Source organism: Cupressus sempervirens, chromosome 9 (assembly GCF_028749045.1).
Source record: "Cupressus sempervirens isolate cs-2001-9-10 chromosome 9, ASM2874904v1, whole genome shotgun sequence".
In the NCBI taxonomy this organism is placed as follows: domain Eukaryota; kingdom Viridiplantae; phylum Streptophyta; class Pinopsida; order Cupressales; family Cupressaceae; genus Cupressus; species Cupressus sempervirens.
Window position 1 is genome coordinate 148,506,303 of NC_143126.1, and position 26,253 is coordinate 148,532,555.

Consider the following 26,253-nt stretch of genomic DNA (forward strand, 5'->3'; position numbering starts at 1 on the left):
TACACTTGTTGCCTGATGATGTTAAAGACTTTAAGAGAGAAGTCAAAATATTGTGAGCTTAGAATGAGCATGTGAATGCAATCCATTTCTGCAATACATATGAAGATGTTAATCTTAAGCAGTAATCATATGAGCAAGCGGCAGCCTGAAAGGATGGTTTAAAGGATTGTTCAATGAGGGTTTTAATATGTGCTAAGATATCCATTGATGGCACCGAAAAAATGCTACAGGAGAAGCAATTACATAAGCAAATCAAATGAGTATATGAGGGATATTGCATAATGAGACGCTTGCAGCAAGTCAGATGGAATCATGTGTATCACGACAACTAAAATCTTTGATCTAGAGTGTTTGAGAGGGTCCAACTGGGCTCAAATCATGTGCCTACATGAAATTCGATTGAATAATAAATATCTCTCAAAAAGGATTGTGTACAGTTACAATCAAATGAGATGGAACTTACGCAGAGGGAGGATATGTGCATACACAGAATATGGAACTCCTAGTGTGCTTGTGCATAATATCCAGGCGTTGTTCAAAACTGAGGCTGTAGTAGCATTGAAACAATATATAATTGGAACAATAAGTAAAACACAGAGATAAGTATCTAAAGCATCAGTCGGGAAATGATTATCTGGTAATTTCAAACAATCCATAAAGTCCTATGTTAATACTCTAGCAAAAGGAAGCAAGTGGATAATTGCATCTGAAATCTCTTCCGCATTCTCAACCCGGGTATGGAAGAAAGGATGATATACAACAAACTATGAGATTTGTGGTAACAGATAAAAGGATGGTATTCATTTTTTTCTGGACATTAAGAATTATGTGAAGAAAAACCAACACAAGCCTAGCATCGGAGGAATTCCAACTGCACTTAGTAACTAGTGGGAAAATTTGCACACGATGCGATCTCATCAAAGCCATTTAAAAATGATTAACAGAGTGTTTAAAAGATTGGATACCAGTGCTCGACAAACTCCTTTTGCCCAGACCAATTAAGAAGGTTGATTTATTTGTTATGGTTGATTTCTCACAATCTGCATGTTTGTTGTAGGTTTAGGACACGTGTCAGAGGAAGAATCAGACACGATAAGGCGAAGTCCAGACGCGTGGGAAATATGGAAACCTTCAAACATACGAATCCGAAATTCAAAGATGCTGATGCGGTATCCTCAAAGTCACCTGTCATATGGAAAGTGCCTAGGCCCCGACAACAGAGATGAAAGGATTCCGCGCGATCTTAAAAAACATTTTTATAATGCCTATTGCATTCGCAAAACCGGAGAGGAAGCTTGTTTCAGGCCTTTGTCAGGATGAATTCTAAAATAAAATTAATCTTAATCACCATTGAAAGTGCGGAAACTGTCAGTTATTTTGTGATTATGTTAATTATTTTATGACAGTTTTGAGTTATGAAAAGGCACATTGCTTGGAAAGCAACTGATGCCCTTCATATGTTTATAAATATATGTGATGTAATCTCCAAAAGAGAACCATTCATATTGCTTTTAAAAAACACAGAACTTTACATATTCAGAAACATACATGTTATTAAGAATTTTTAAAGGGAGATTGTTGAAGTTTTGAGCAAAGCAAGTGGGGATAGAAAATTGTTGAGCATAAACACTGAAATTGTTTGAGATTGTGCTGTGTTGAATAGAGCATCAGCAATTAGAGTGTCTTCAATACAAGCTTTCCAGCAATAAAATCAGTAAGAGTTTTATTTGTTTTAGAGTTAAAATTTATTTGATTTGTCCTTTGTGATTGTCTCATTATTTGTTTGCTTATAATTCATTATTACAATAAGAAGGTCAAATTGTTCGCTCTTATTTAAATCTGATAAATACAAATATTGCAAATATTGTTGTTTTCTTTATTTGTATCTATTTTGTCCATTAGATGTTTAAAGCATTATAGACTGATTTAAATAAGTGGAAAGGCGAAACAATTTGAGGCATTGTAATAACTGAATCATTTGCAAATATTAGATAATCTGCATCATAAAGTTGTATAAGAGAAATATTTAACTCTATTACCCAATTGAAATTTGGCACTGGTCATTAATCTGTTCATGATTTTCAATCCACATGTTGGCAATACTTTAATTTCTTTCCTTCAAGAGTTTGATCTTATTTGTTGTAATAGTTCATTTTAAAATTTTCCTTTCAGCAGCACTCAATTATAATAGTAAAAATTTGAAGAACAATAATCATTAATCACCATCCAAAAAGTTTCCTCGAATATTTGCCACTTGAGGAATTCTTTTTTTGTGTTACAATCCATTGTAAATCATCTTGGATCCCAGTTTTTGTTATCCAGGATTTGGGTGAACAGGCCTTGGTCTATCGGAGCCAAAAGTGTAGAGGATTTGAATCGATTAGATTAATCCTATCAAATTGGCCAAAATCGGTTAGATACCTAGCATCGAGCAGGCAAGGCTCGTAGGTTTCTAATCAACGATTTTGATAACCAACACCATGGATAAGAATATTATCACAAGCTAGCATATTGAAGCACATGGATTACCAACTGTAATGTCCCCATTTTTGCTACCATCAGAGTTTGAGGGATTAGCTTATTATTGTGATGCTTGTAGGCTAATTGTGGGTAAAGGGTTTTCTGAGGCAAAGGTTCGATTATGGGAGGGTCTTGTTTTCTTCAAAATTCAATATGTTCTAGTTTGGTCTTCATTTGACTCAGACTAGACTTTGTTTGGGTTTAGTTTCATGCACTTGCTACTTATGGCAAGTCTGGTGATGGTTGAGAGGGATCCGTTCATTTTAGGAAAGTGCATTTGGTCACATGGGGAAATAATAGGCGTGACTCCTATTTCAGACGACATATTTAAAGGATAAGTATTTTGGGAGTTATTATTTTAATGACCAAATTATTATTAAATCATCAAATAGTTTATTATAAAGTTATAATATAACTTTATAGTTTCACTTAAGTTGAGGGTTGAGTCATCATTGGAAGGGGCCATTTATTTAATTAATTCATGGAAGCCTATGCCAAGGAATTAATTAAAGTTTTGGGAGGAAACAATTATCATTTTATATTATTACAAATTCAAATATGCAACTAGAAGTAAAGTTTGCATTTAAGTGAGAAGTGTATGGAAGAAGCTATTGGCCGTTGGTGTGTTGAAGAAGATGTTGGCTTTGATTCTGTAATGTCCCCTTTTTAGCATTCATAACATGATGTTGTCGTTAGCCTATTTTCCTACGGTCTCGTAGGCTAACCAGGACATTAAAGGGACTTAGAGGCCATTTGGCCTAGATAGTTTCAGTTGCAGGTCTTTCTGAGGGGTTTGAGGCAACTTTGGGCATACTTACTATTTATAGTAAGTCATCTTGGACATGGTCGGACATCCAGTGGTAGCGGTATGTCGATGGTAATTGTTTAAAATCGACAAGAAGACTTGTTTATCATTGATAAGATTTGTTATGCATTGATAAAGCTATTTTATAAAGTTAAATTTAAATATTTAACTTTATTAATGCGTAGACTATAATTTGTGGAAAATATTTAAATTAAAAGAGTCCCCTTTATTTTATAACACATTGGAGACATAAGTTACATAAAGGGAGTTATGTTTTATCCCACATTGAGAAAACGAAGGATTGAGCTCTTGTGAGAACACTATAAAAGAAATGGAAGAGCTTCTTTTTAGTATGCTTGGATGAAGATTAATGTTATGTTGTTGGATATCTGATTATCGGGCTTGGAGGACGGAATCCCTCTTTGCTAGCATTCTCTTCGCTGTTGAAAGACACAGTCAGGAGGATTAACGGTGTTTCCAAACATATTGGGTTTCATTTAGTGTTTTGCTACAATGCGCGTGAATAGTGTTTTGCTACAGTGCAGATGAATAGTGTTTTGCTACAGTGCGCGTGAATAGTGGTTGCTACAGTGCGCATGAATAGTGAATTTGCTATAGTGCGAGAACAGTATTTGCAACAAGTTTATTGTTTATTTTTGCTGATTTGGAGGTTTGGAAGGCTGCCAACTACATCTGCAAAAATACTACAGCAACTAATTCCAGGTTTCTTCTATCAAATTTTTATACTTATGCATTGTAGTTGTTGAATACAAGACTGATATTTGTCACAGCATGTTAAACAATTGTATGAGCACATTTACATGGCAAAAATCAATATTTAATTAGCAAATAAGAAGTTTCAGATTTTCTTATATATTGTAGTATGTGTGCCAAGTATTTGACAAAAAATGCTATGTTGAGTTATTAAGCAAATTAATTGATATCATAAAGTAGCTCGCAAGTTTCTTTATTTGGAAAAAAATAGGGGAGGATACTATAGATTGTTATTAATTCAAGCCTCTACCTTTGATTTATGGTTCTCTTATCATTTGCATTTTATGACTTTGTGAATTTCATGAGGGTTTCAACATTGGCTGAAGACGACTGATTCCTCCATTTTGTTGGCACTTTGAGCTGCTGAAATACATAGTGAATTGTGTTTTTGATTTTGAGAATTGAATGTGTATTTGGGCTTGATAATTTGGTGCTGAGGTATACCAAATTATTCTTCTATCTGCTGCGATTTACATCAAGAAGGGTTACTGGTTTGAACGCCTTTCTTAGGCCTTCATTTTGTTCAAAATAATGTTGCTTTGAAGGCGTTTGTGGGCTGCAATCAACTGTTTAGACCTATGTTTGAATTCCTTCCTTGGGCAACCTGTTTGAGAGGGTAACGCGAGGTATTTCTAGAGCAGCATTTTCCATATCCTTTCTAGGGTTTCAAGGCATGTCTTACTTGTAAGTTCATGAATTTTTTGGGTACTGTTGTTTTAGATAATAATAAGGGATATCTTATCAACTGGGTTGTTGATATTTCGTGAAAATGCTGAGTATCCAAGTTGTTACTAAAATCTGGAATTTTCAAATGTATATTCCCTATGTAATATCTAAATTTTGAGTTGAAATTATTATTGCAATATCTGCTATTTTGCTGCTATATTGACGTGTTGAAAAATTCAAAACCTCCTAAAATTATTAAAAAAAAAAAAAAAACAATTCTTCAGCATAGCTTGTTTGAAAGCCAACAGGGCTCTTTACAGTAGAAAATGGGAGATTGGGTGAAAAGGGAATATTGTTTTGAATTGTGGTTTTCCTTATGAGAATGGTGGCAAATAAAGCTATTATAAAGCATAAAGCAATATAAACTCTCACATGAATAGTGGCAGCTCTTTACATGTTTGGGTGTTTTGCAAAGGTTTCCAAGTTATCACAAATTCACAAAGGAAGAATCTCCTATGTGAGGGCATGAGTGTATGCTTCAGCGGTGAGACTGCAAATAATTTTGTATAAAGTAATCATGAGAGTCATAAGAGCGAACAATAAGAAACAATTACTAAAAGCAGAACAATTTGTGATTGTGGTTGCAAGAAAGGTTCATACTGTGGTCAGTAAGAGTCCATGAAATCCTATCATGGCACATTCAGAGGACATTCTATTTGCAGGGTGTTGATGTAATTAAGTATTTACTAATCACACTTTACTTAGGTTAATGCATTAGCATATTAGTTGTCATGTAGACACCTAGGAGTTTATAGATTCATATGAGTTGTCATGTTGACAACACAGTAGTTTGCACTCTAATTGAACACATGTTGTCTGCTACATCTCTTTATGAGATACACCTTTTCATTCTTATCCTCTCATTGTTGCATGTACATTTATGCACAATGGAGGATAATCCACTCTTGGTAGATATGTGCTTAGTTGTTATGCTTATCTTTTTGCTAACTCCTAGTCATATCAATTGCCTTTATATACAAGGCACTTCTATAATGTATTCATCCAATCATCTAATATCCATTCTCATTTGATCATCATTTGTCTCTCTTGTGCTATCTACTGAGCTTCTTGATCTTAGCATTGAATTATTGTCTTAAGCAAATTCTTACATGGTATTAGAGCCATAGGAGTTTCATTATATAGCCATTGGAGAGATTTTTTTTTTGCAGGTCAAGATTGGAGCTTGTTGGTGCAAATCAGATATTGGTATCACATTCAAAAGGTCAAAAAACCCCCAAATCAACTTTTGTTTCATCAAAATCGGACATCTGAGGTGAAATTTAAAGTCATTTGATTTTTGGAGGTGCGACGGCGGTGATTCAGGAAAAATAATTATAGAAGTGATTTTCAAACAGTGATATCTCCCTCATACGGACTCCTTTTTTCGAGTAATTTTTTTGTTTTGTTTTGGGGTAGAATTTCGTGATCTACACATTGGTGTAGGTTGTTTGTAATCTCTATTCCTCAATTTTTTTGAAAATTGCCAATTCCAATTTTTACAACTTTAGAGGCTTTGATGAAGGTACGCTCTGATACCACTTGATGAAGGACCACACCACCCTACCAACTCATAACCAAAAATGCCACAATATGAAGACAAGAGATGACAAAATGTTTCAAACAATTTTATTATACTTGAAAATCCAATATTAATTACAATAACATTTTTGCTAGATCTCTCAAGATCCAATCCAAACCCAAGCTAGTCCAGATCCACACTCTCGTAGAAACCTCCGAGATCTCAACTTGTGTTTACAAGCCACCAAGCAACCTCCTTGTTTCTAAACCGCAACCACTAGCTCCTCTCACAAACTCTATCTAAGATCCAAGTGTAAACTGCCTCACATTCGGCGCTCTGTCTACACACTCACAACTCCAACACAATCCTGCTGTAAACTGCCTCACATTCGGCGCTCTGTCCATAGACTCAGGAAAACTCACTCTTCACTTCCTCCTTCTCTTTCACACCTGGAAGCCTTTACACCTTCTAGCTTTCACACCTTGAAGTTTTTCCTTCCAAAGCTTCTACTTCTTGAGCTTGATTTGAAATGCTCATATGCCTTGCTTAAATAGGCAATTACCACCCAATGCATAACTTATCCACAACCTTCTAGAATTCCACCTACACAATATCCACAACTTTCTACAATATCCATAACTTTCTAGAATTCCACCAACACACTTCAATAAATGGAATGACAACCCTTTTTTTTTTATAAATAATTTTCCCATGCAATATGCTCCTGCATCAGACTCCCCTGGTAGATAGAAAAGTGTGTCCCACACTTTGACGCCAAAAAGAAAGATCTACAACCATCTTCATCTTCACCAAAGGTTTCCACCTCAACAGGGACAAGAAAACCAACGTGCAAATCTTCCACACATGCATCACTTTGTCAAATGCTAGAATCTCAACCATCCAATTAGCATGCTCATTCCCAGGAACAAACTGAACATAATGCTTCATTAGCAAACTCCCATTCACATCAACAACTAGTGAGTCCATACCAGCAATAAAAAACTCCACATCAACAGCCACATGTAGATCTCCATCAACACATGCCAAACTCTCGACACTAGCAACCTCATTGGTCACAACAAGATGCTCTGCAATACATAACTCACCTCCACCAACCAGATCATCCACATACAAGTCACCACCAACATCAACTACATCATGCACGACCAAATGCTTTGCAGTCTCCATGTCAGACTCAACCAATTCATCATGGAAACAAACCTCTGTCCCAACATCAACAAGGTTAGGAATATCCTCAGCAACAACCTCTATTTGCTCTACAGGTTCTGCATCAGGCTCCGCAAATTGATCAGCAAAAACAACCTCTGCCACCTTGATCTTCTTAGCTTGATCAGCCAATCTAGCATCCAATCGAGCAAACATCTTAGAAAAATTCCTCTCCACTATATCATGGATTTTCACAATCATCTTAGGGTCCAATCCTCTTGGAGCCATCTTCAAGATCTTCGTAAACCCTTTGCAACAAATCCTTCCCACGCTCCTTGTGACAACCTCAAATTGTTTGCAAGTCAGATCGCAACCTGCCACCTCGCATGAATAATCAGGAACCACATCATAAGTCTAGGACAACGGATCTGCAAACGATCATGCCTCAACAAGTTCAGTCTTCCATCTCCGCATCCATCGAAAAATCTGCATGTCCTCCCAAGGTCCCGATGCAAACTACCTTAGCTTCGGCGATCTGTCTGCACACTCAGGAACTCTCGCTCTGATAAACTTTACCCAACCAAGGTCCTAGTACAAACTGCCTCACACTTCGACGATCTGTTTGTACACTCAGGAACTCCTGCTCTGATACCACTTGATGAAGGTACGCTCTGATACCACTTGATGAAGAACCACACCACCCTACCAACTCACAACCAAAAATGCCACAATATGAAGACAAGAGATGACAAAATATTTCAAAATTTTTTATTATACTTGAAAATCCAATATTAATTACGATAACATTTTTGCTAGATCTCTTAAGATCCAATCCGAACCCAAGCTAGTCCAGATCCACACTCTCGTAGAAACCTTCGAGATCTCAACTTGTGCTCACAAGCCACCAAGCAACCTCCTTGTTTCTAAACCACAGCCACTAGCTCTTCTCACAAACTCTATCTAAGATCCAAGTGTAAATTGCCTCACATTTGGCGCTTTGTCTACACACTCACAACTCCATCACAATCTTGCTGTAAACTGCCTGACATTTGGCACTTTGTCCACAGACTCAGGAAAACTCACTCTTCACTTCCTCCTCCTCTTTCACACCTTGAAGCCTTCACACCTTGAAGCTTTTCCTTCCAAAACTTTACCTTCCACAACAACTACTTCTCGAGCTTTCACCTTCCAAAGCTTCTACTTCTCGAGCTTGATTTGAAATGCTCATATGCCTTGCTTAAATAGGCACTTACCACCCAATGCATAGCTTATCCACAACCTTCTAGAATTCCACCTACACAATATCCACAACCTTCTATAACTTCCATAACCTTCTACAATATCCACAACTTTCTACAATATCCATAACTTTCTAGAATTCCACCAACACACCTCGATAAATGGAATGACAACCTTTTTTTTTTTTATAAATAATTTTCCCATGCAAGATGCTCCTGCATCAGGCTTCGTTCAAGCTCATATGGACACATATTCAGGTGCTATTTTTTTTAAAAGTGCATAATCTTGCTCTATTTTTAAGATTTCTAATCTCTTCATTTTAAGATTTCTACTTTCCAGATCTAGTATCAGTTTGGAGTAATTTTGAGTGGACAACATTAGGTCATTTTTGGCCTATTTTGGCACTTGTAATTAATTAGATCCTTAAGAGGTCTTGTGTCTTATCTTGTTGAGTCATATATAGGTTCATATTTTCACTTGTAAATATCAAAAGTTAGAGTTCCACTTTGGCCCAAAATTGGCAAGTGGCTATTGTACCCGCACTAAATATAAAGTGCCAAATCATCTTTTTTTGGGGTGGGGATTCTTTGATTGTGTGAAAAGGGCGGGTGTGTTGTGTTTTTGTCTCTCTTTGTCTCTTTTGCTTTTTAAATTTTTTGCATCATGGGTTCACCTCAAACTCCACTTTTAACTTCGCACAATTATACATGGAAAGATATTGTATGGAGCAGCCTAATGGAAAAAGGTTTAAATCTATATGTCGATGGTACAATTGTAAAACCCACTGATGCTAATGCACAAGTTGATTGGAAAATTAAAGACAACCAGGCTTTAGGAATTATTAGTTGTGTTCATAGAGATCTTTTCTTCCACATTTCCAGCTTTAAGGATGTCAAGGGTGCTTGGGACAAACTTGAAGGGTTGTATGGTAAGGTGGATGAGGAAAAGGGACTCCAAATTGAGGATGATCTACTTCTCTTGGATCCTAAGAATTTTGACACTTTTCAAGACTATGTCAACAAAGCCAATGAATTGAGAGCACTACTTAAGGATTGTGGTAATCCCATGAAGGATGATAGACTGATTCATCACATCTTGAAGAGGCTACCTTCAGAGTATGCATCTTTTGTTTCAAATTACAACACTCACAAGTTGACCATGGCATCTTTTGTTTCAAATTACAACACTCACAAGTTGACCATGGCATCTTTTGTTTCAAATTACAACACTCACAAGTTGACCATGGGAAGTGCCTTCACTAAGCCTTCATTTGATGCATTTGCAAAAATGTTGATGTTGGAACAATCCAAGTTGATAGATATGGGAATTCTCAAGTCATCAAAGTCTAAAGCATTGGTGGTTAGTAATGAGAACCAAACAAATCAAGGCAGCAAAAGTTTCACTGGCAACAAGAAAAAACAGTGGAAGCCAAAATCACAATCAGAGACACAACGATCTTCCTCCTCACAACAAGGCAATTCTTCTTCCAACAAGAAGGGAAACAAAAACAAGAAGGATAAACTATTTTGTGCATATTGCAAGAAACCAAATCACGATGAGCATCATTGCAAGACTAAGAGAATAGATGAATTGGAAAACTTAGGAAGAACAAAATCAATGTGCCAAATACTTCCCAGGATTCAAATCCATCCACTTCAAAGGGAAGAGGGCAAGCACTTATGGCAAGTTCAAGTACTTCAGGGGAATGGATTCTTGACTCAAGTGCCTCACATCATATGGGTTCTTCAAAAGGACACTTTTCTTTATTGGAGCAATCTAAGGTACCTCGCATCTTTGTAGGGAATGATACACAAGTGGAAGTTGAAGGGAAAGGACAAGTTGAGATGGAAAATGGAGAGTTCAAAGATGTCCTCTATGTTCCTAACCTTAGCACTAATCTCCTTTCAATTTACCAAATCACTCACTATGGAGGTGGAAATAAAGTTGAGCTCCTTCCTGATTCAGTAATGGTGCGAAATCTTAAGGATGATTCATTGGTTGCAGTGGGTAAAGTTAGTCATGACACAAGGCTTTATTCTTTCTCCCACTTTGTGCCTAAGTCTCCTTCACATGCCTTGTTGACACAGTCAAAATCACAAAGTATATTATGGCATGAGCAGTATGGACATCTTGCCTTCCGCTATCTTCATCAACTTAGCTCAAAAAATATGGTCAAAGGTCTACCTACAATAAACTTTTCTAAGGGTGAATGTTCAACTTGTTAAATGGATATGCATCTAGAAGAGAAGTTTGACAAAGGGAAGTCTTGGAGAGCATCAATTGTTCTTGAGTTGGTTCACACAGTTCTAGCAAGCCCTTTTTCAATGACATCAGTTAGCAAGGGTCGCTATGTCCTCACTTTCATTGATGACTTTTCATGCTCCACATGGGTCTACTTTGTTGATCACAAGAATGAAGTGTTTGATAAGTTTTTAGCCTTCAAGAGTCATATTGAGAAGCAATTATGTAAAGCCATCAAGGTTCTTTGGATGGACAATGAAAGTAGATATGTGAACTCAAGACTTAGAGACTTTTGTGAACTTGAGGGTATTGATGTTCAGAATCCTGTAGCATTTAGTCCACAAAAGACAAGTGTTGCAGTAATGAGGATTAGAACTCTTCAGTCAATGGCAAGTTGTATGATTCAAGCTAAGTTTCTTAATCCATCACTTGAGGTAGAAGCTATAAGTAGTGCCAATCACATCCTTAATAGATCTCTTCATAATGTCTTAGATGGAATGACTCCTTTTGAGGCATGTTGTGGAAGAAAACTAGCTGTGAAACACTTCAGAGTTTTTGGTTGTCCAGCATGGGCATACATATCTTCAAGGGAATGTAAGGCACCACCACCAAGGCCTTGTACTTTCATTGGATATGAAGAAAGTGTTAAGGCATATAGACTTATGGATCCTGTGACTCATGAGATATTCATAGAGAGGAATGTTCACTTTGAGGAAAGTTCACCTAGCTTATCCTCTAATCCTCTCCATACTTCATACATTGTGGAAACTGATAGTGACAACAATGATAGTGATTCAACAGGTCCAGATGTGGGGGATCCTTCTGATAGATGCAAGATGAGGTCACAACATCAGCAAATTCCACATGCATACATTGCTACAATGATAGGTCCATGTAATTCAGTATAGTTGGGTACACCTTGCCTTCTAGTTCCAACATCAGCGGATGACTACACGACAAATATTTTAGGTTTTCTTGTGGAGTCCTACATAGCAGATCTGGGAGACATTATTGATGATATACATCTTCTCTTTGATGACGAAGATCCTTCTTCAGTTGTTGTGAGGGAACACTCTGACCCTCTTGTCCATTCTCTACATGATTAGTCTTACAAGGTTGATAAGATTGTGGATTCTTATGTACAATAGTTGCAGGAGGTCTCTTTATCATTCGAGGAGATAGTTAGTTCTTTGGAATATGTTCTACATCCATCCTTGCTAGATTTGAACTTAATCTTTTCAGCAGTGTTGGAAGGGGCAACTGTCAGTATCGACATAGGGATAGTTGAGCAATTTTCAGAGACACCATTCATCTTTAGGATTCTTTCTACACATTGGGGAAGCATCTCATATGTACCTATGACATTGTTTCTTCCTAAGGGGAGGAATATTATTCAGTAGTCATGGATCAGCTTCTACATTCATCTTGGAGCAGCTATCACTGATGGGCATTTTGTATTGAGGGGGGGGACTACCTTGTCTCCTTTCTTCTTCTTCTTCTACTTCTTCTCTCTTATGGGGGGGACCTTTTCCTCTTATGGGGTTTTGTCCTTCTCATACTTTTTTATTGTATATATATGATGTATGTTGTAATGGGGGGGTCTTAATTACTCCATCCATCCAGGCATCTTGTTTTTTCATCTCTCTTTTTAGGGGAGGGTTTTTCCCATGAGGTTCTCTCTTTCTCCGCTTTATGAGAGCTTGCATTCTTTTTTAAATTTTGTATATGGGTACCTAACATGGCCTAGTAGTTGGGATCCATATTGCATTACCATCTAGCTTTTGTGAGCTTAAGTGCATTCCCTTGACTTGCACTTAAAGGGGGGAAGGGGGGGGGCGGGCGCGGTGGTGGTGTTGGTGTAATTAAGTATTTACTAATTACACTTTACTTAAGTTTACTTAGGTTAATGCATTAGCATATTAGTTGTCATGTAGACACTTAGGAGTTTGTAGATTCATATGAGTTGTCATGTTGACAACACAGTAGTTTGCACTCTAATTGAGCACATGTTGTCTACTACATCTCTTTATGAGATACACCTTTGCATTCTTATCCTCTCATTGTTGCACGTACATTCATGCACAATGGAGGATAATCCACTTTTGGTGGACATGTGCTTAGTTGTTATGCTTATCTCTTTGCTGACTCCTAGTCATAATGTATTCATACAATCATCTGATATCCATTCTCATTTGATCATCATTTGTCTCTCTTGTGCTATCTACTGAGCTTCTTGATCTTGGCGTTGAATTATTGCCTTAGGCAAATTCTTACATGGTATTAGAGCTATACCAAATTCTTACACAGGGAAGACTATTGGTAATTGCCATCATTGTGCAAGAAATCTAATAATTAGTTTGAGCATTGATCAGGAACGTGAAATATCTTTTCTTATTTTCTACCTCATATCCTTCGTAGATTGCTCAAGTTGAGCAGAAGCCTCCTTGCTTTAGGCACACAAGTACAGATGCTAAAAATCAGAAACAGAGATCAGATCATTACTTAGATCAGATAATGAGAAGAGACATAATTGTAGAGATATTGAAGGAAGGAGAATCTCAAAGATACGCAAATATATACCTCAGTGTAAACAGCATATCAGATTTATATAAGGACTGAATATGAGACATATCTCATTCATTCATGAAAGACAATGTAAGAAGGCATTGAGAATACTTCCAAATAGAAATAGCAATAAAGAACACCAGCAATTTCCACTAAACAAGTGTAGTAAAAACAGTTACGAATACAAATTAATTCTGCTTTAGTTGTTTGGGATCAACATCATATGGGAATTGAAATTCAATTATAGCAGCCAACAACATTTGGGGATTCAACAATACATAAAGTAGAAGCATATAAACAAATAGATCTACCCTATCATAGTAAACCAGACTTTCTTATTTGAGCCAGCGTATACTACTTGCAGACCAACATCCATAATCAGAGTACGAAATTGGAAGGAAACAACAAGGACTAAATAAGGATAGATATTAAGTGGAGACATTAAAAGGAAGAAGTCTCAGTGGTAGATGTTGGCACCTATAGAGAGGATAGCACCAGTAGACTGGAGAGCCAAAAGATCAACAATACCAAAGGTTGTGTTCATTCATGCACAAGTTTTACCCACATCAGACTTGGTCATGCCTGAGGGGGCATGTCAAGTTCATCAAACGCACAGGGTCGTTGACCTGATGACTTATGTAGGGGGGCCAACCACACTCTGCATTACTACAACACGAGCTGTCATGGATGCTACTCCTACGGCTTTGGTGGTAGTTCCTACAAGTAGGACTATTACTTGAACAATTACTCTTAAGACCAAAATTGTGGCCCCTATGGCCAACGGTCCAGTCCCTACAATTGGAGGTTTGACTGAGAGTGGCTCCTACAACCAATGGTGCGGTCCTTACGGCTAAAGGCATGATCCCCGACCGAGGGTTCAGGAGCCATGGATGCAGGAAGGATGCTTATGACACTTACACACCATGGCACCACATGATGTGTGGATGGAGATACAACAAGTGGGGACACCACATAGGTGCTTGCAGGAGAGGATGATGATTAGACAAGAATGGATAGTATTTTGAACAAGTTTGAGACTGGCATTGTTGAAATCCCAACCCTATTACTACACTACTGATGATGGTCCAACAATTTCAGCATGCAAATGCCCAATATGAGTTTGAGCCCATAGGTGTGTGATCTCTTCGAGATCAGAGATGGTACCAGCAGTGAGAAAAAAGGTAACTGAAATTGAAGAAGAGAATATGCACTAGGTTGACATCTCTTTATAACAGGCTTAAGGGGACAAGGATGATATTGGGAGGGTGATGCAAGATGAGTACATTCAGGTTTCCAAACTCGACCCAAGAGATGCCATAGGATCACTACAAAGGTAGTTTGCAAAATTAGAGGGACTAGCTGCAGCAACACATGGAATGGTAGGCCTTACCAAACAAATAGACATGGGTCCCCTCTCAATTGAGATACAAAGGCCTTTGGAGTTTACGACAGGAGGGTGCCAACATGCATTTGCAGACCACTTTACAGCTAGGGGATGTTCACTTACAGAGGTGACAAAGATTGTGAAGACATGTAGACCATACACTTCAGAAGAACAAAATGGTATGTTAAGCACTCTCCATGGCATAGAGCATGCATTTGGAGATACATTTCTTCAGCTCCAGAGAGCTACGTAGTATGGGAGGAACGCAGATGAGAAGTGTCATCAGGCAGAGGAGGAGCACAGGTTGGTGGTACAAAGCGAGTGCTATGCAAGAGAGGCTTGTGACTTTGGAAGAGCAGTTGACACATGAGAAAGGGGCGTGGTCAATAAAAGAAACTCAGCTTGTAGAAGGTGGAGGGGAGACTGGAAGCCATGGTGTGAGAGTCAAAGACGAAGAGGGACTTGAAGGATGATGTTAGGCTGGTGAGTTGCCCAGGAAAAACAATTGATAGTAGAACAGGCCCTGAGATTACTTCGACAACAGCTTCCCAGGATGGCATCATAGACTAATCTTGGGGTGTCCCTCCTTCCCAGTAATAGTTGTTAGTATACCACACCGATCATTTTTGCCTTGTCATCTATAAGACAATTTCTGTTTTGGGAGGGGCTGATGTTCGCAGTACTTTCATTATTTATTTAAATTATGTTTTGTCATGTATAAGGCAATGTAATGACAAAGTGGTTCTCGGATAGTTGTAGTATAGCACTATTAACCAACCATCTGGTGCTGCAACTTATAAGTTGGTATTGAGAACAACCTAGCAATCTATGGACATTACATGGAATCAAAAGGTATCTCTTTCTGCCTATTCACTGTTGCATGTGTCATCTCTGAATTGATATGTTCTTTATATTCTGTTCATATTGATGTTTACTTTGAGTAATAAACATATACCTTGAAGATGTCTTATCTTTTATCTCTTATTACATATCCTATTTGGATAGCTCCTTTTGAGCATTGGCCTAGTGTCAAAAACCAGTTGCATATATTTCAAGATCAATATCAAAGAGAACATATACCAACATTGCAAGCATATAAAATCAGATCAGAAACGACAACCAATCACTATAAGTGATACCCTTATATTTACATATCCACATATCTATATCAGACACATCAACATAGCGCTATACGCAATATCATCATACACCTCTGCATATTCATAACAACATATCAGAAAAGTAATCTCATATAAGGAGAAACGTATTCTCCATTTCTATAAGTAATAGAGACATAGTTTGTAGCATAATTCATATTGCTATAACAGAGACAACTACTGATCAACACAGCATACTTCCCAATTGTCATATCAGAGAAGACCAATATCATTTAGCAGTGAAACATTGACATTAAGATCATATTTGTCAATCATTCATATATGAGATAGCAAGATAATCTGATCATAGTTGCACTAAATTCTGATATATAGACCCGATCATTTGCAAATATCTAATTGTTTGATTCAGAGGTAGCAGTGACATTGTCTCATATATCCTATCAATTGTATAGCATTAACATTTTGAAGTGATATTATAGTTTATTAACCTAAGTATAAATTGAGAGCTCAAGGAAAGAAGTCACTTGCAATTGGATTGCATGCTAATTGTCCCAATTGTATAACAAAAGGGGACATTAAATTTCTCTCACAATTAATTACACACTACAAAATGTAAATGTTTAGCTTTTAAGTAAGACAAAGTAGGTAGAGCCAATTAGGCTAGCTATTATGAAATATGATCAACAATGGAGCTGCAATTCTTCATGTTTTTGTGATGGATTATACATAACAAAATGATGCTAAGTCATCAGAAAAATTTATATGATCAAGATGATTAGAATGCCTTACAATAGATAGACGTGTCATATGCAAAATAAACTACATTGCTTACAATCACTTTGTTTAGTGACTAGTCATCCACTAACTTACACCAGTATTCCCTACTAAATAATAGAATACAAAGGCCTTCATGTTGCCAATGATGTAAAATCAGTAAAGAGGAATTTTTTGATGTTTATTTGATCCTCATGCTATGGTTCAACTTTGAAAAATTGGTAGATGGGAAGATACAAGGGTACCATGTTTGTCATGAAAACCAGACACTGCCATCTTCATATCCTAGCCCATTGCTTACAACAGAGATCTGGTCTCCATACAGTTCAGAACATTCTACATTACCACCATCATAACACCACTTCCAAGAGGTGCAAAACAATATCATAAAGGATATCTTCTTACTCCCTATCATAAATTCTATCAATACAAGCACTAAACATAGGCAGCCTTAAAATCACCATAACACAAGATACAATGTTAGCAGAAGGTGCAAAACAATGCCATAAAGGAATACAATATATTTTCTAGTGTTGAAGCTTCAACATTCTGCCCAAGCCTATTTTGATTCAGTTGTTCTTCATCAAATAAAATACCAAAATCATTCAGCATTCAGGAAACACTAAAAACCAATATGTTTTGTTTCTGCAAAATCAGAGCACTGAAATGTGGAAATGAGCAAAAGTAATTCACCATTTTCAACCTTCAAAGGGAAAAAATGGATAATATCACAAAATTTTGGTCAAAATAGTGATCAACAGATGTATTGTGAAAATATTACTCTGCAATGCAAGATCTGATATTTTCCGAATTCCAAGATATCGCAATATCTGCTTCTATGATCACACGCATGGAGAAAGTAAAGGAGGGGATAGACCAACACTGGCCACTGAGAGGGCCCTATCTCACCAAAATAATTGTGAAGACATCACTTCTACTCACTCAAAAGAACAATATATCTTAATTCTGACATATACAGTACCGAGGGTCATATCTTTCATCAAATTCACCCAGGACTTGCACCTAACCTCATCTGTTTGGTATGTACATCCACAGTTGGATGTGCGACAGTTCACCCAATTCAATATTTGTACATTGAAACTTGAAAGAACACAATACATGCTTGAGGATTTGAGCATAAAGGCCTATAATATGAAAGTCCTAATGATTCACTGCTTGAACTAATCACATTTGACCTGGGTGTATGTCGTTTGTTACTTAAAACATCTTTTGACAATTTATAGCAGAAATAACATGAAAGACAACTTGTCATCACATTCTTTAAGAAATCTTGTTAACTGCAGATAGTACAACTATAAATAAGTAAAATAGGGATAACAAAAATTTAAAAAAGTTTAAATACAGAAATATGAAAATCTAATAACTTTAGCATCTTTGTATCAGTCAATCTAACTAAATAAATTCTCCTTTCTTATGGTAGTAGCTGATTTCTTTAAGAAAAAGACATATTAAATCACAAAGACTCTTGCATCATAGAGTAGCTTTTCTAATTATGAGATGGTGAAATATCATTAGTAGCATCATTGCTACTTTACTACTATAAACCGACAACTATATCTTGTGCTCTCTTTGATGTATAAGATAGATGATGAAATACCATTATTAATTTACTCCTCTAAACCTGCAACTATATCTTGTGCTCTCTTTGATACATAAAATATCTGTCAACTTGAAAAAATAGAAAACACACTACATGCACACTATGCTATTTATAAAGGCAAATAAGAAAAAAAGAAAATTACCGGTGTGCAAGGCACAGTTTGCTAATTGAAATATCATGTGGCGTCGAGAAGAAATTTCTAAACACTGTTCTTGGTGCTGTATCTGCGATAGGAAGAAGACTAAAAATTGCACCTCCATGATTGTTTGTGACTACAACTGTTATAGGAGGTCGTACTATCCTTCACAACATAAAAACAATAAGATCCAACAATCCGTTAATTAATTAAAACTGAATGGAGAATTCAGCGCTTTGGAAAAAGCAACCAAGATTGTTCTAAATAATATTAGAAATATTTTCTGTATGATGCTTTTCACTAAATCACATTTCTTCTGTTAAATGCAGAATAATTCTATCCCCAAGATTAATAGTCCTGAAGTTGCAAGAAACATTTAATACTAATACCAGGATATATATAGAGACAACAGTTTGTCAGGGACCCAAGGCTGAAATATGTCATGGACATATACGAGTCTGGATGCTTGTAAAGAAAAGAAAAACTATAAAAGAAAAGAAAATATATTTTTTAGCAGAAATAAATAATAAAAATCATAATATTAGATTCAAAATTTTATTGGATGAATATACTTATTGATGGACACTTATATGCTAGTGTAAACACACGTAGAGAAATAATCTTTGGCAGCTTTGTAGATCAATTGCAAGTGGATTTGAAGTGGATTCAAAGCAGATTCGAAGAGATTTTTCAAGCAAATCTGGATTCACAAGTAAGTTTTCTAAATTGTTTTTCTTTTTAGGGGGATGGGGAAGAGGAATATGTAGATTAGTTTCATATTGTATTTGACATTTGTATTTGCTTATCTTTTTACAAAGACAATTTGCTATTTTTAGTTTGCTTCAGAGTGAGTCTCTGAATATGGTTGCCAGCCATTGGCATTCCACATGACGATGCAATTTTGTTAGATATGCATTTATATATATCTAGATCAGCTTGTTTGGTTTGTTTACTCATTTACCAACTTGTTAGATGCATCTCCTCATTGAATTTTGCAAAAGAATTCATTTCTAATAAAATTTAAGTCAGTTTTAAAATTCCTGATATTTTCCTGAGAAGTTGCCGATTTATCTCTGATATTTGTGCTATGAGTAAATCTATTGATCACTTGAAGCAATACAACTACAGACTGATATAGTCTGGCTATGGAATGTTGCCAGAGACAAGGACCTTTGCTAACCCAGATGGGAGTATTACTGATGTTGTTTATCTCCCCTGTAGCTTCCTAGAGATCATGTGCAACTTGATTATGTTGAATAGCTCAATCCTGAACAAAACCATACAACAGATCGATATCGTCCTTCTACTTGTCACTCACATCTTAACTGATATCTTCAAATACTGTCACTCTTTGTTGTCTCCAAGTGACTATTAAATAGCCTTCAATTGCGTCGTTCTTGGGATCTTCCAACGCATTTCACCATATTGTATCCACCGTATAAGCTTAGCATACAAGCTCTGATTAACTTGCTCTCACACACACTAGGTGATCATCCAATGCTCAAGACTAAGAGGGGTATTGTCCTCTGTCTTAGAAAATTCAAAACAAAATGCCGTGTTTGCCAAAACTCTTTTTTTCCAGCCTCTCAACAATTGACTTCCTCGCTATATCTACTCCTCTGATTCTAGAGTGGCCCACGGCAGTTACAAATTGTTGGGCACATGCGCTATAGTTACTGAGGTGTCCAATCACACCAAATGACTAACTCTAACTATACTGTAAATTGGTGCTGCCATTACTACTCCTTGCCAGATACTAATGTCTCTCAACAACTAGCTAAAATAGGCACCACGCATGATGGACAAATAGGCGTGCTAGCCCCCCAATGCAAGAATCTCAAAGTTGACTACCCTATGTCATCCCTAAAAATTGCCTCAGCCTATCGAGATGAGGGTAATAGGCCAAGTGTAAAGATTCAAAGATTATTCCTGAAAAGGGGACATGACAGTCCTTCTCATGATTGCTTTCCCTCAAGCAATCGCATTACTGGATGCTGCAGAATGTGCTCACTCTCCCACATTGCATCTTCTATGGGCATATTCTTCCATCTCACCAAATACTCCTGAATGGATTTGTTTCTCATCCATCTCGCTCTCACTTCCCATATCTTGTCAGGGACCAATTCTAATTTCCTCTCATTTAGTGGGGGCAATCTAAGTGAACTCGTAATATGCTGCCCAATATCCTTCTTGAGGCATGAGATGTGCAAAACGTTATGAATCCTACTATCATCTCGTAGATCTCCTCAAAACTTATAGGGTCCACAAAATCCTTCTTTGGTCCACTCTTCTATAATGAGCTTTGCTTGTAGGGATGAAGACGTAGGAACACCATATCTCCCACCTCAAAAGATCTCTTAGCCTTGTGATGATCTACATAAATTTTCTGTTGGTTCTGGGCTCCCTCCATATTCTCCCTGAGAACAAAGAGGTTATCCCATTGTTCCTGTAACCAATCTTTTTCCAATGTTGTCTTGCTATTTGTCAAGGCTAGGTCAATGAAGGACAAAGGGTCGTAGCCATATGGTGCTCTAAACAGGGGCATGCCGATGGACATATGTGTAATATCCCTTGCCCAAATTGACTGATTTTTGCTCAAGGAATATTGTCAAACTCTTCTATGCTGCCTTTCTCTTTTTTTGACTTTTTTTTGTGTTTCAGATTGTTTGATATAGTTTGAATGATGCTAGAAAATTTAGAATGTTCACAAATGATATCACAATACCTCTTACAATGAACTAATATGCAAGTGTAGTTCTTTTTGGTATTTTCAATGCATATACATGAAAAATAGATATGGAATGCATACCTACAACAAACTAACATTTTGACAAACAATTGGCATACAACTATTATGGTGATCATATATGCTATTAGATGGACGTTTCGTCAAACAAATGGTATGCAACATATATCTCCTTTATTGAATTCATTCCCATGTACAATGTTGCTATGAATTTGCTAAGACAAATGCGCTTACAATAATGACTACAACGATGCCAAATCTGATTCTGAGTTATCACTTACAACAGCAATATTATATGCCTAAGATTACAATGCTAACTACTAATAGTTGCAAGAGGAACCTGATAATAGTGATGCCCAAGGATGGAGATGAAAGTTGCAATCAAAATCAAGCACAAATACTGTAGTGCGTCATTGTTCACACGTATTGTAGCAGCAAGAAAAAAACGATTACTAATGGTTGCCAAAGATGAATCTCCAGTTTTGCACTCGATAGTGCTTCAATATTCTTCAAACTCTTCGGTTATTCCTTAACTTTAAGCACAAATAGAACTCCAGAATGAAGTTCTCCTAAATGCCAAATTCACCACCTCAAATGGTTCCAACACTGAAGAATTAACGCTCTCCAATGGCTAATCGAAATTAGAAACCCTTAGTTCCTTCTCCCAAGTTCATATCAAATGCAATTGACAATAATCACATGAATAGGAAAGAACCTCTCACGTTAATTTATTCTTTCCTTGTGGGTACTCACTTACTTTTCTCCCCAATGTGGGATAAAAGACATTCTTATATTTGCACTTTATAATATTAAAGTGACTTTATTATTATAAGTTACTTTATAACTTTATAATAACATAAAAATATTTAAATAAACCACTTAAGTCACTTGAACTTGAATATCTCTGGAAATACTTGTCTGATTGCGACACCGTCTGAAATAGGAATCTCTCCTCATAATTCCCCATGTGACCAAATACACTTTCTAAAAATAGAAAGGGTCTGTCTCTATTACTCCTAACTTACTATACATAGTAAGTATGGAAAATGGAGTTCAAATGATATCGAACGAAGGCCAAATGCATAAATCCCTGAATGTTGGAGATGAATCAATTCTTAGAAGACCCTCTAACCATCCTCATTTGCCTACGAGGGTCCAATAATAAGGTAAACCATAGCTAAACTAAAGTATCTAGCTAGAAGGGGACATCACAATATGATAGGCCAAGCTGTGGCAATACTTGCCTAGATATCGCCATTAACCCAAGCTCGTCGTTGTTTGGAAATGTAGTTGCAGAGACATCTTTCTATCCACTTATTAACTACCTCTATTTATCCAACTATCTAGGGGACAGTTGTGTACCGGCTAGTCTGAATGTCTCCTACCAAAATATGCTAAGAAAGTTGTTGTCCCTATCACTGACAATGGTCTTAGGTAGACCATGCAATCTACAAACCTCCCTAAAGAACAATGATGCTACTTGTGAGGCTATCAAAACAATTGCCTCCGAATAAAAGTGAGCGTATTTCATCAACTTGTCACCCACCATAAATATGTTGTCCTTGCACTGCACTCTCAGAAGCCCTATGATGAAGTCCATGGATATACTCCCATTTATGCTCCAGAATTGGTAAGGACTAGAATAGAGCAGTGGGATATACATGCTCAGACTTAGTCCACTGACAAGTTAGACATGCTTTAACGTACTGGAGAACGTCATTCTTGAGGCCCTACCAAGATAATCTCTCTCTCATTCACCTGTATGGCTTTAAATACCCGAAATGACCAACAACCCGATTATCATGTACCACTTGTAAGATCCGACCCTTATGTTTTGTAATGTCCCCATTTTAGCAGTTGACCAAGTGTGTGTGCATTAGCCTTGTTCTACATGGTCCTGAGGGCTAACGAAGGGTTTAATGGGATCCTGGAGTGTTTTGGCCTAGTCATTTCCAGTTTGGGCCAAAACGAAGTTGATTTACTCAGTTTCAGGCATACTTACTATTTTTAGTAAGTCAGCAGGACACAGTGCAGGTCAATTTTGGTGATTGGATTCGATACTCTTCGGTGAGAGCTTTCCGATGAGCTATCACTCGCATTATTCGGAGTCCGATTGCTAATACATTTTAATGCCTGAAGTTTTATTAAAGTAACGTCTAATTTAATTGTAAAATATTAAAGTGTTACTTTAATATTTATTTTATGGCGATGTGTACCCAAGGGAGACATAAGGGGTATTTTAATATATGTTTTATATATTACACATCTTTTATCCCACATTGCCCATATGAGTTGAGCGGACCCTTGGAAATAGAATAAAAGGAAGCATTTGTGGCTTCATTAGGCAGGTTGAATATGAGAAGAAATTGGTGTGTGAGTTGCAGCTCCGTTCTTGGCATCTGAGGACGTCTATCCTCTCTTGTAACATTCTAGACGTCATTCCCTTGGGGTTTGGCCTTTGGAATTCTTTGTTATTGGCTTCATTATCAGGCAGTTTAGTTGCATTTCCGGCTACAGGCAGATTTGGTATTTTGCTCATATCTTCTTCACTACTTGTCCGACGCTGATGTCGCTTTGAGGGAATGGTATTATGAAGGTAGTGGACTGATTGAAGGACAAAGTATTGTAGCAGCAAGTTCGAAAGCATGGGCTGGAGTATTATGTCAATATTGTTGAAGTAATTAGTGAGTTGATAAATCTGCCATGTATTTGGTTTTATGAATTCTGAAAATAACATTTTATTAGCCGCAGTTCATTTGCACTTTGCATATTATTGTAGTTTCATTCTTGTTTATGTTGTATGATACCAATTCCATGCACGAAACACAACAAACAAATAAACGTTTGATTTTCGGAGTTATAAGGGGTTTAAAACATTAAACGGAGAAATAAGAAGTTGAATGCAAACTGTTTGACATAATTCCTTTCAGCAATTTGGTTTAGTTTTTTTTTGGGACATCCAGGGGTGCCCATTATAGTGGTATCAGAGCTATAAGTCCTGCCATCCTGTGGAGGTCTTATAGGGAATTTGGAACAGCCGGATAGAGGGAAAAAGTGTTTGACGAAATGTCAAAACACTAAAATCAGAAATAAATAAAAACACAGGCTAAGCATTTATGTTTGAGCATGCGACAGAGGTCTTATAATTTTCGCGATACCAGAGCAAGACAAAATAGGATTTTAGACTTGCAAAGCAAACAGTCTAGTACATCCGTGCAGGTGGACATTGAATCCAACCATACAGACACAGAGGAGATATTCTTTGATCAGGACAATAATATGGGTGATCGAGATGACAGGAATACAAGATTAGGCGGAGGCGGAAATGCTGGTCCAGATCAGGGGGAGGTACTGTTCAGACAGTTACTGGATACATTAGAGCAGGGGCAGCGTATGCAGCAGGGGCAGCGTATGCAGCAGGAGCAGAATAGGCGAATGGACATGATGTTGCAGCTCATGGCTAGACAGATGGGTGTCAATATTAATCTAGGTGATGCCAACAACAGAAACAATAACAACGAGGGAAACAATAACAACGGGGGAAACAATAACCATGGAGGCCAAGGCAACAACAATGGTCCTGAGAATAACATTAATGGTAATAATGGACACGGCAACAATGGGAATGAGGTTGATAACTTTAGACACGTTGCACGTCCAGCACGGATTGCGAGCTCAAGACCTCTTCTACCCACTTTTCCACCCAGAGATCCGGTTCAACTAGTAAACGAACCGCAGATTACCGAGTTACAGGATCAGTTCAGGAGGGACTGGGAGGCTAGTGGACCAGAGTTTCAGGCGGATATTTCCCTTAGAGATTATATGGACTTGAGGATGAGACACATGCCTAAAGCAAGAGGGAGGAATCAAAACTTTGAGCTGAGGAAGAAAGTTGGAAAACTTTCTTTACCTTATTATGATGCTTCAGGGAAGATGACTGCACGAGCTTGGGTGCAAAAGGTAGATACATACTTGTAGCTAAATCCTATGCCTGAGGAGGAGGCTATCAAGTATGCGGCTATGCACTTGGATGGCGTTGCACATGAATGGTGGCATCATGGCATGGTGACTTTGGGGCATAATCAGATTACATCCTATGAGGAATTCACCGAAACATTGATTGAGAGATTTGACACTAAGGATCCTGAGTTACATTTCAAGGAGCTAGCACAATTAAAACAGTTAGGTTCTATGGATGCTTACATTGCCGAGTTTCAGCGCTTGTTTGTACTTGTTACTGATATCTCTCCTAGGAGATTGGTGGTGTTATTTTGTGATGGTCTTGCTGATCCATTATGAGGTTGGGTGAAGGGACATGATCCACTCACCTTAGCTGAAGCAACTAAAAAGGTACGAGATTTAGCCCCTTCGGTATACAAAGGAAAAAACCATTCAACAGATTCTTCCTACCACAAGGACAAAGACAAAAAACCGTTTCAGAAAGAATAAAGAAAACCCAAAGAAGGATCAAAAGGACTAGACAATGAAACCTTGAATGAACTTCGAAAGAAGAAGCTGTGCTTCCATTGTAGAGAGCCTTGGGACTTATCTCATAAATGTTCTCTCAAGGCTAAGGCAAATCAAATGGAGTACTTTTCAGCAAAAGAGTCAGAGTCAGAAGGGGAGGATCAGCACTCCGATTCAGATGAGGGTAACACTATAGAGGAGAGCAACATTCCTAAGGATGATAGATCGTTGGCACGCTTGACAGGGGCCCAAAAGGCAATCACAATTAAGGTCAGGGGTACTATCCAGGGGCAGAAAGTGATATCTCTTATTGACACTGGGGCTACAAATAACTTCATAGATGCACAGTTGGTAGCCAGGAGAGGGTTATAGACAGAGGAGCATGATGGGTTTAGAGTCATGGTGACTAACGGTGATAAGTTATTATGCACTTGGAAGATATCTAATCTTC

General features: G+C 37.4%; 1 protein-coding gene across 1 annotated transcript in view; it reads right to left on the reverse strand.

Moving 5' to 3' along the window:
* The window catches only part of PHYLLO (2-oxoglutarate decarboxylase/hydro-lyase/magnesium ion-binding protein), a 327,122-nt gene that overhangs the window by 82,223 nt on the left and 218,646 nt on the right, over positions 1–26,253 (reverse strand). Inside the window, exon 17 of the mRNA XM_089799357.1 lies at positions 18,596–18,754. Coding sequence (XP_089655483.1) covers positions 18,596–18,754 — 159 coding nt within the window. The remainder of the gene's footprint in view (positions 1–18,595; positions 18,755–26,253) is intronic.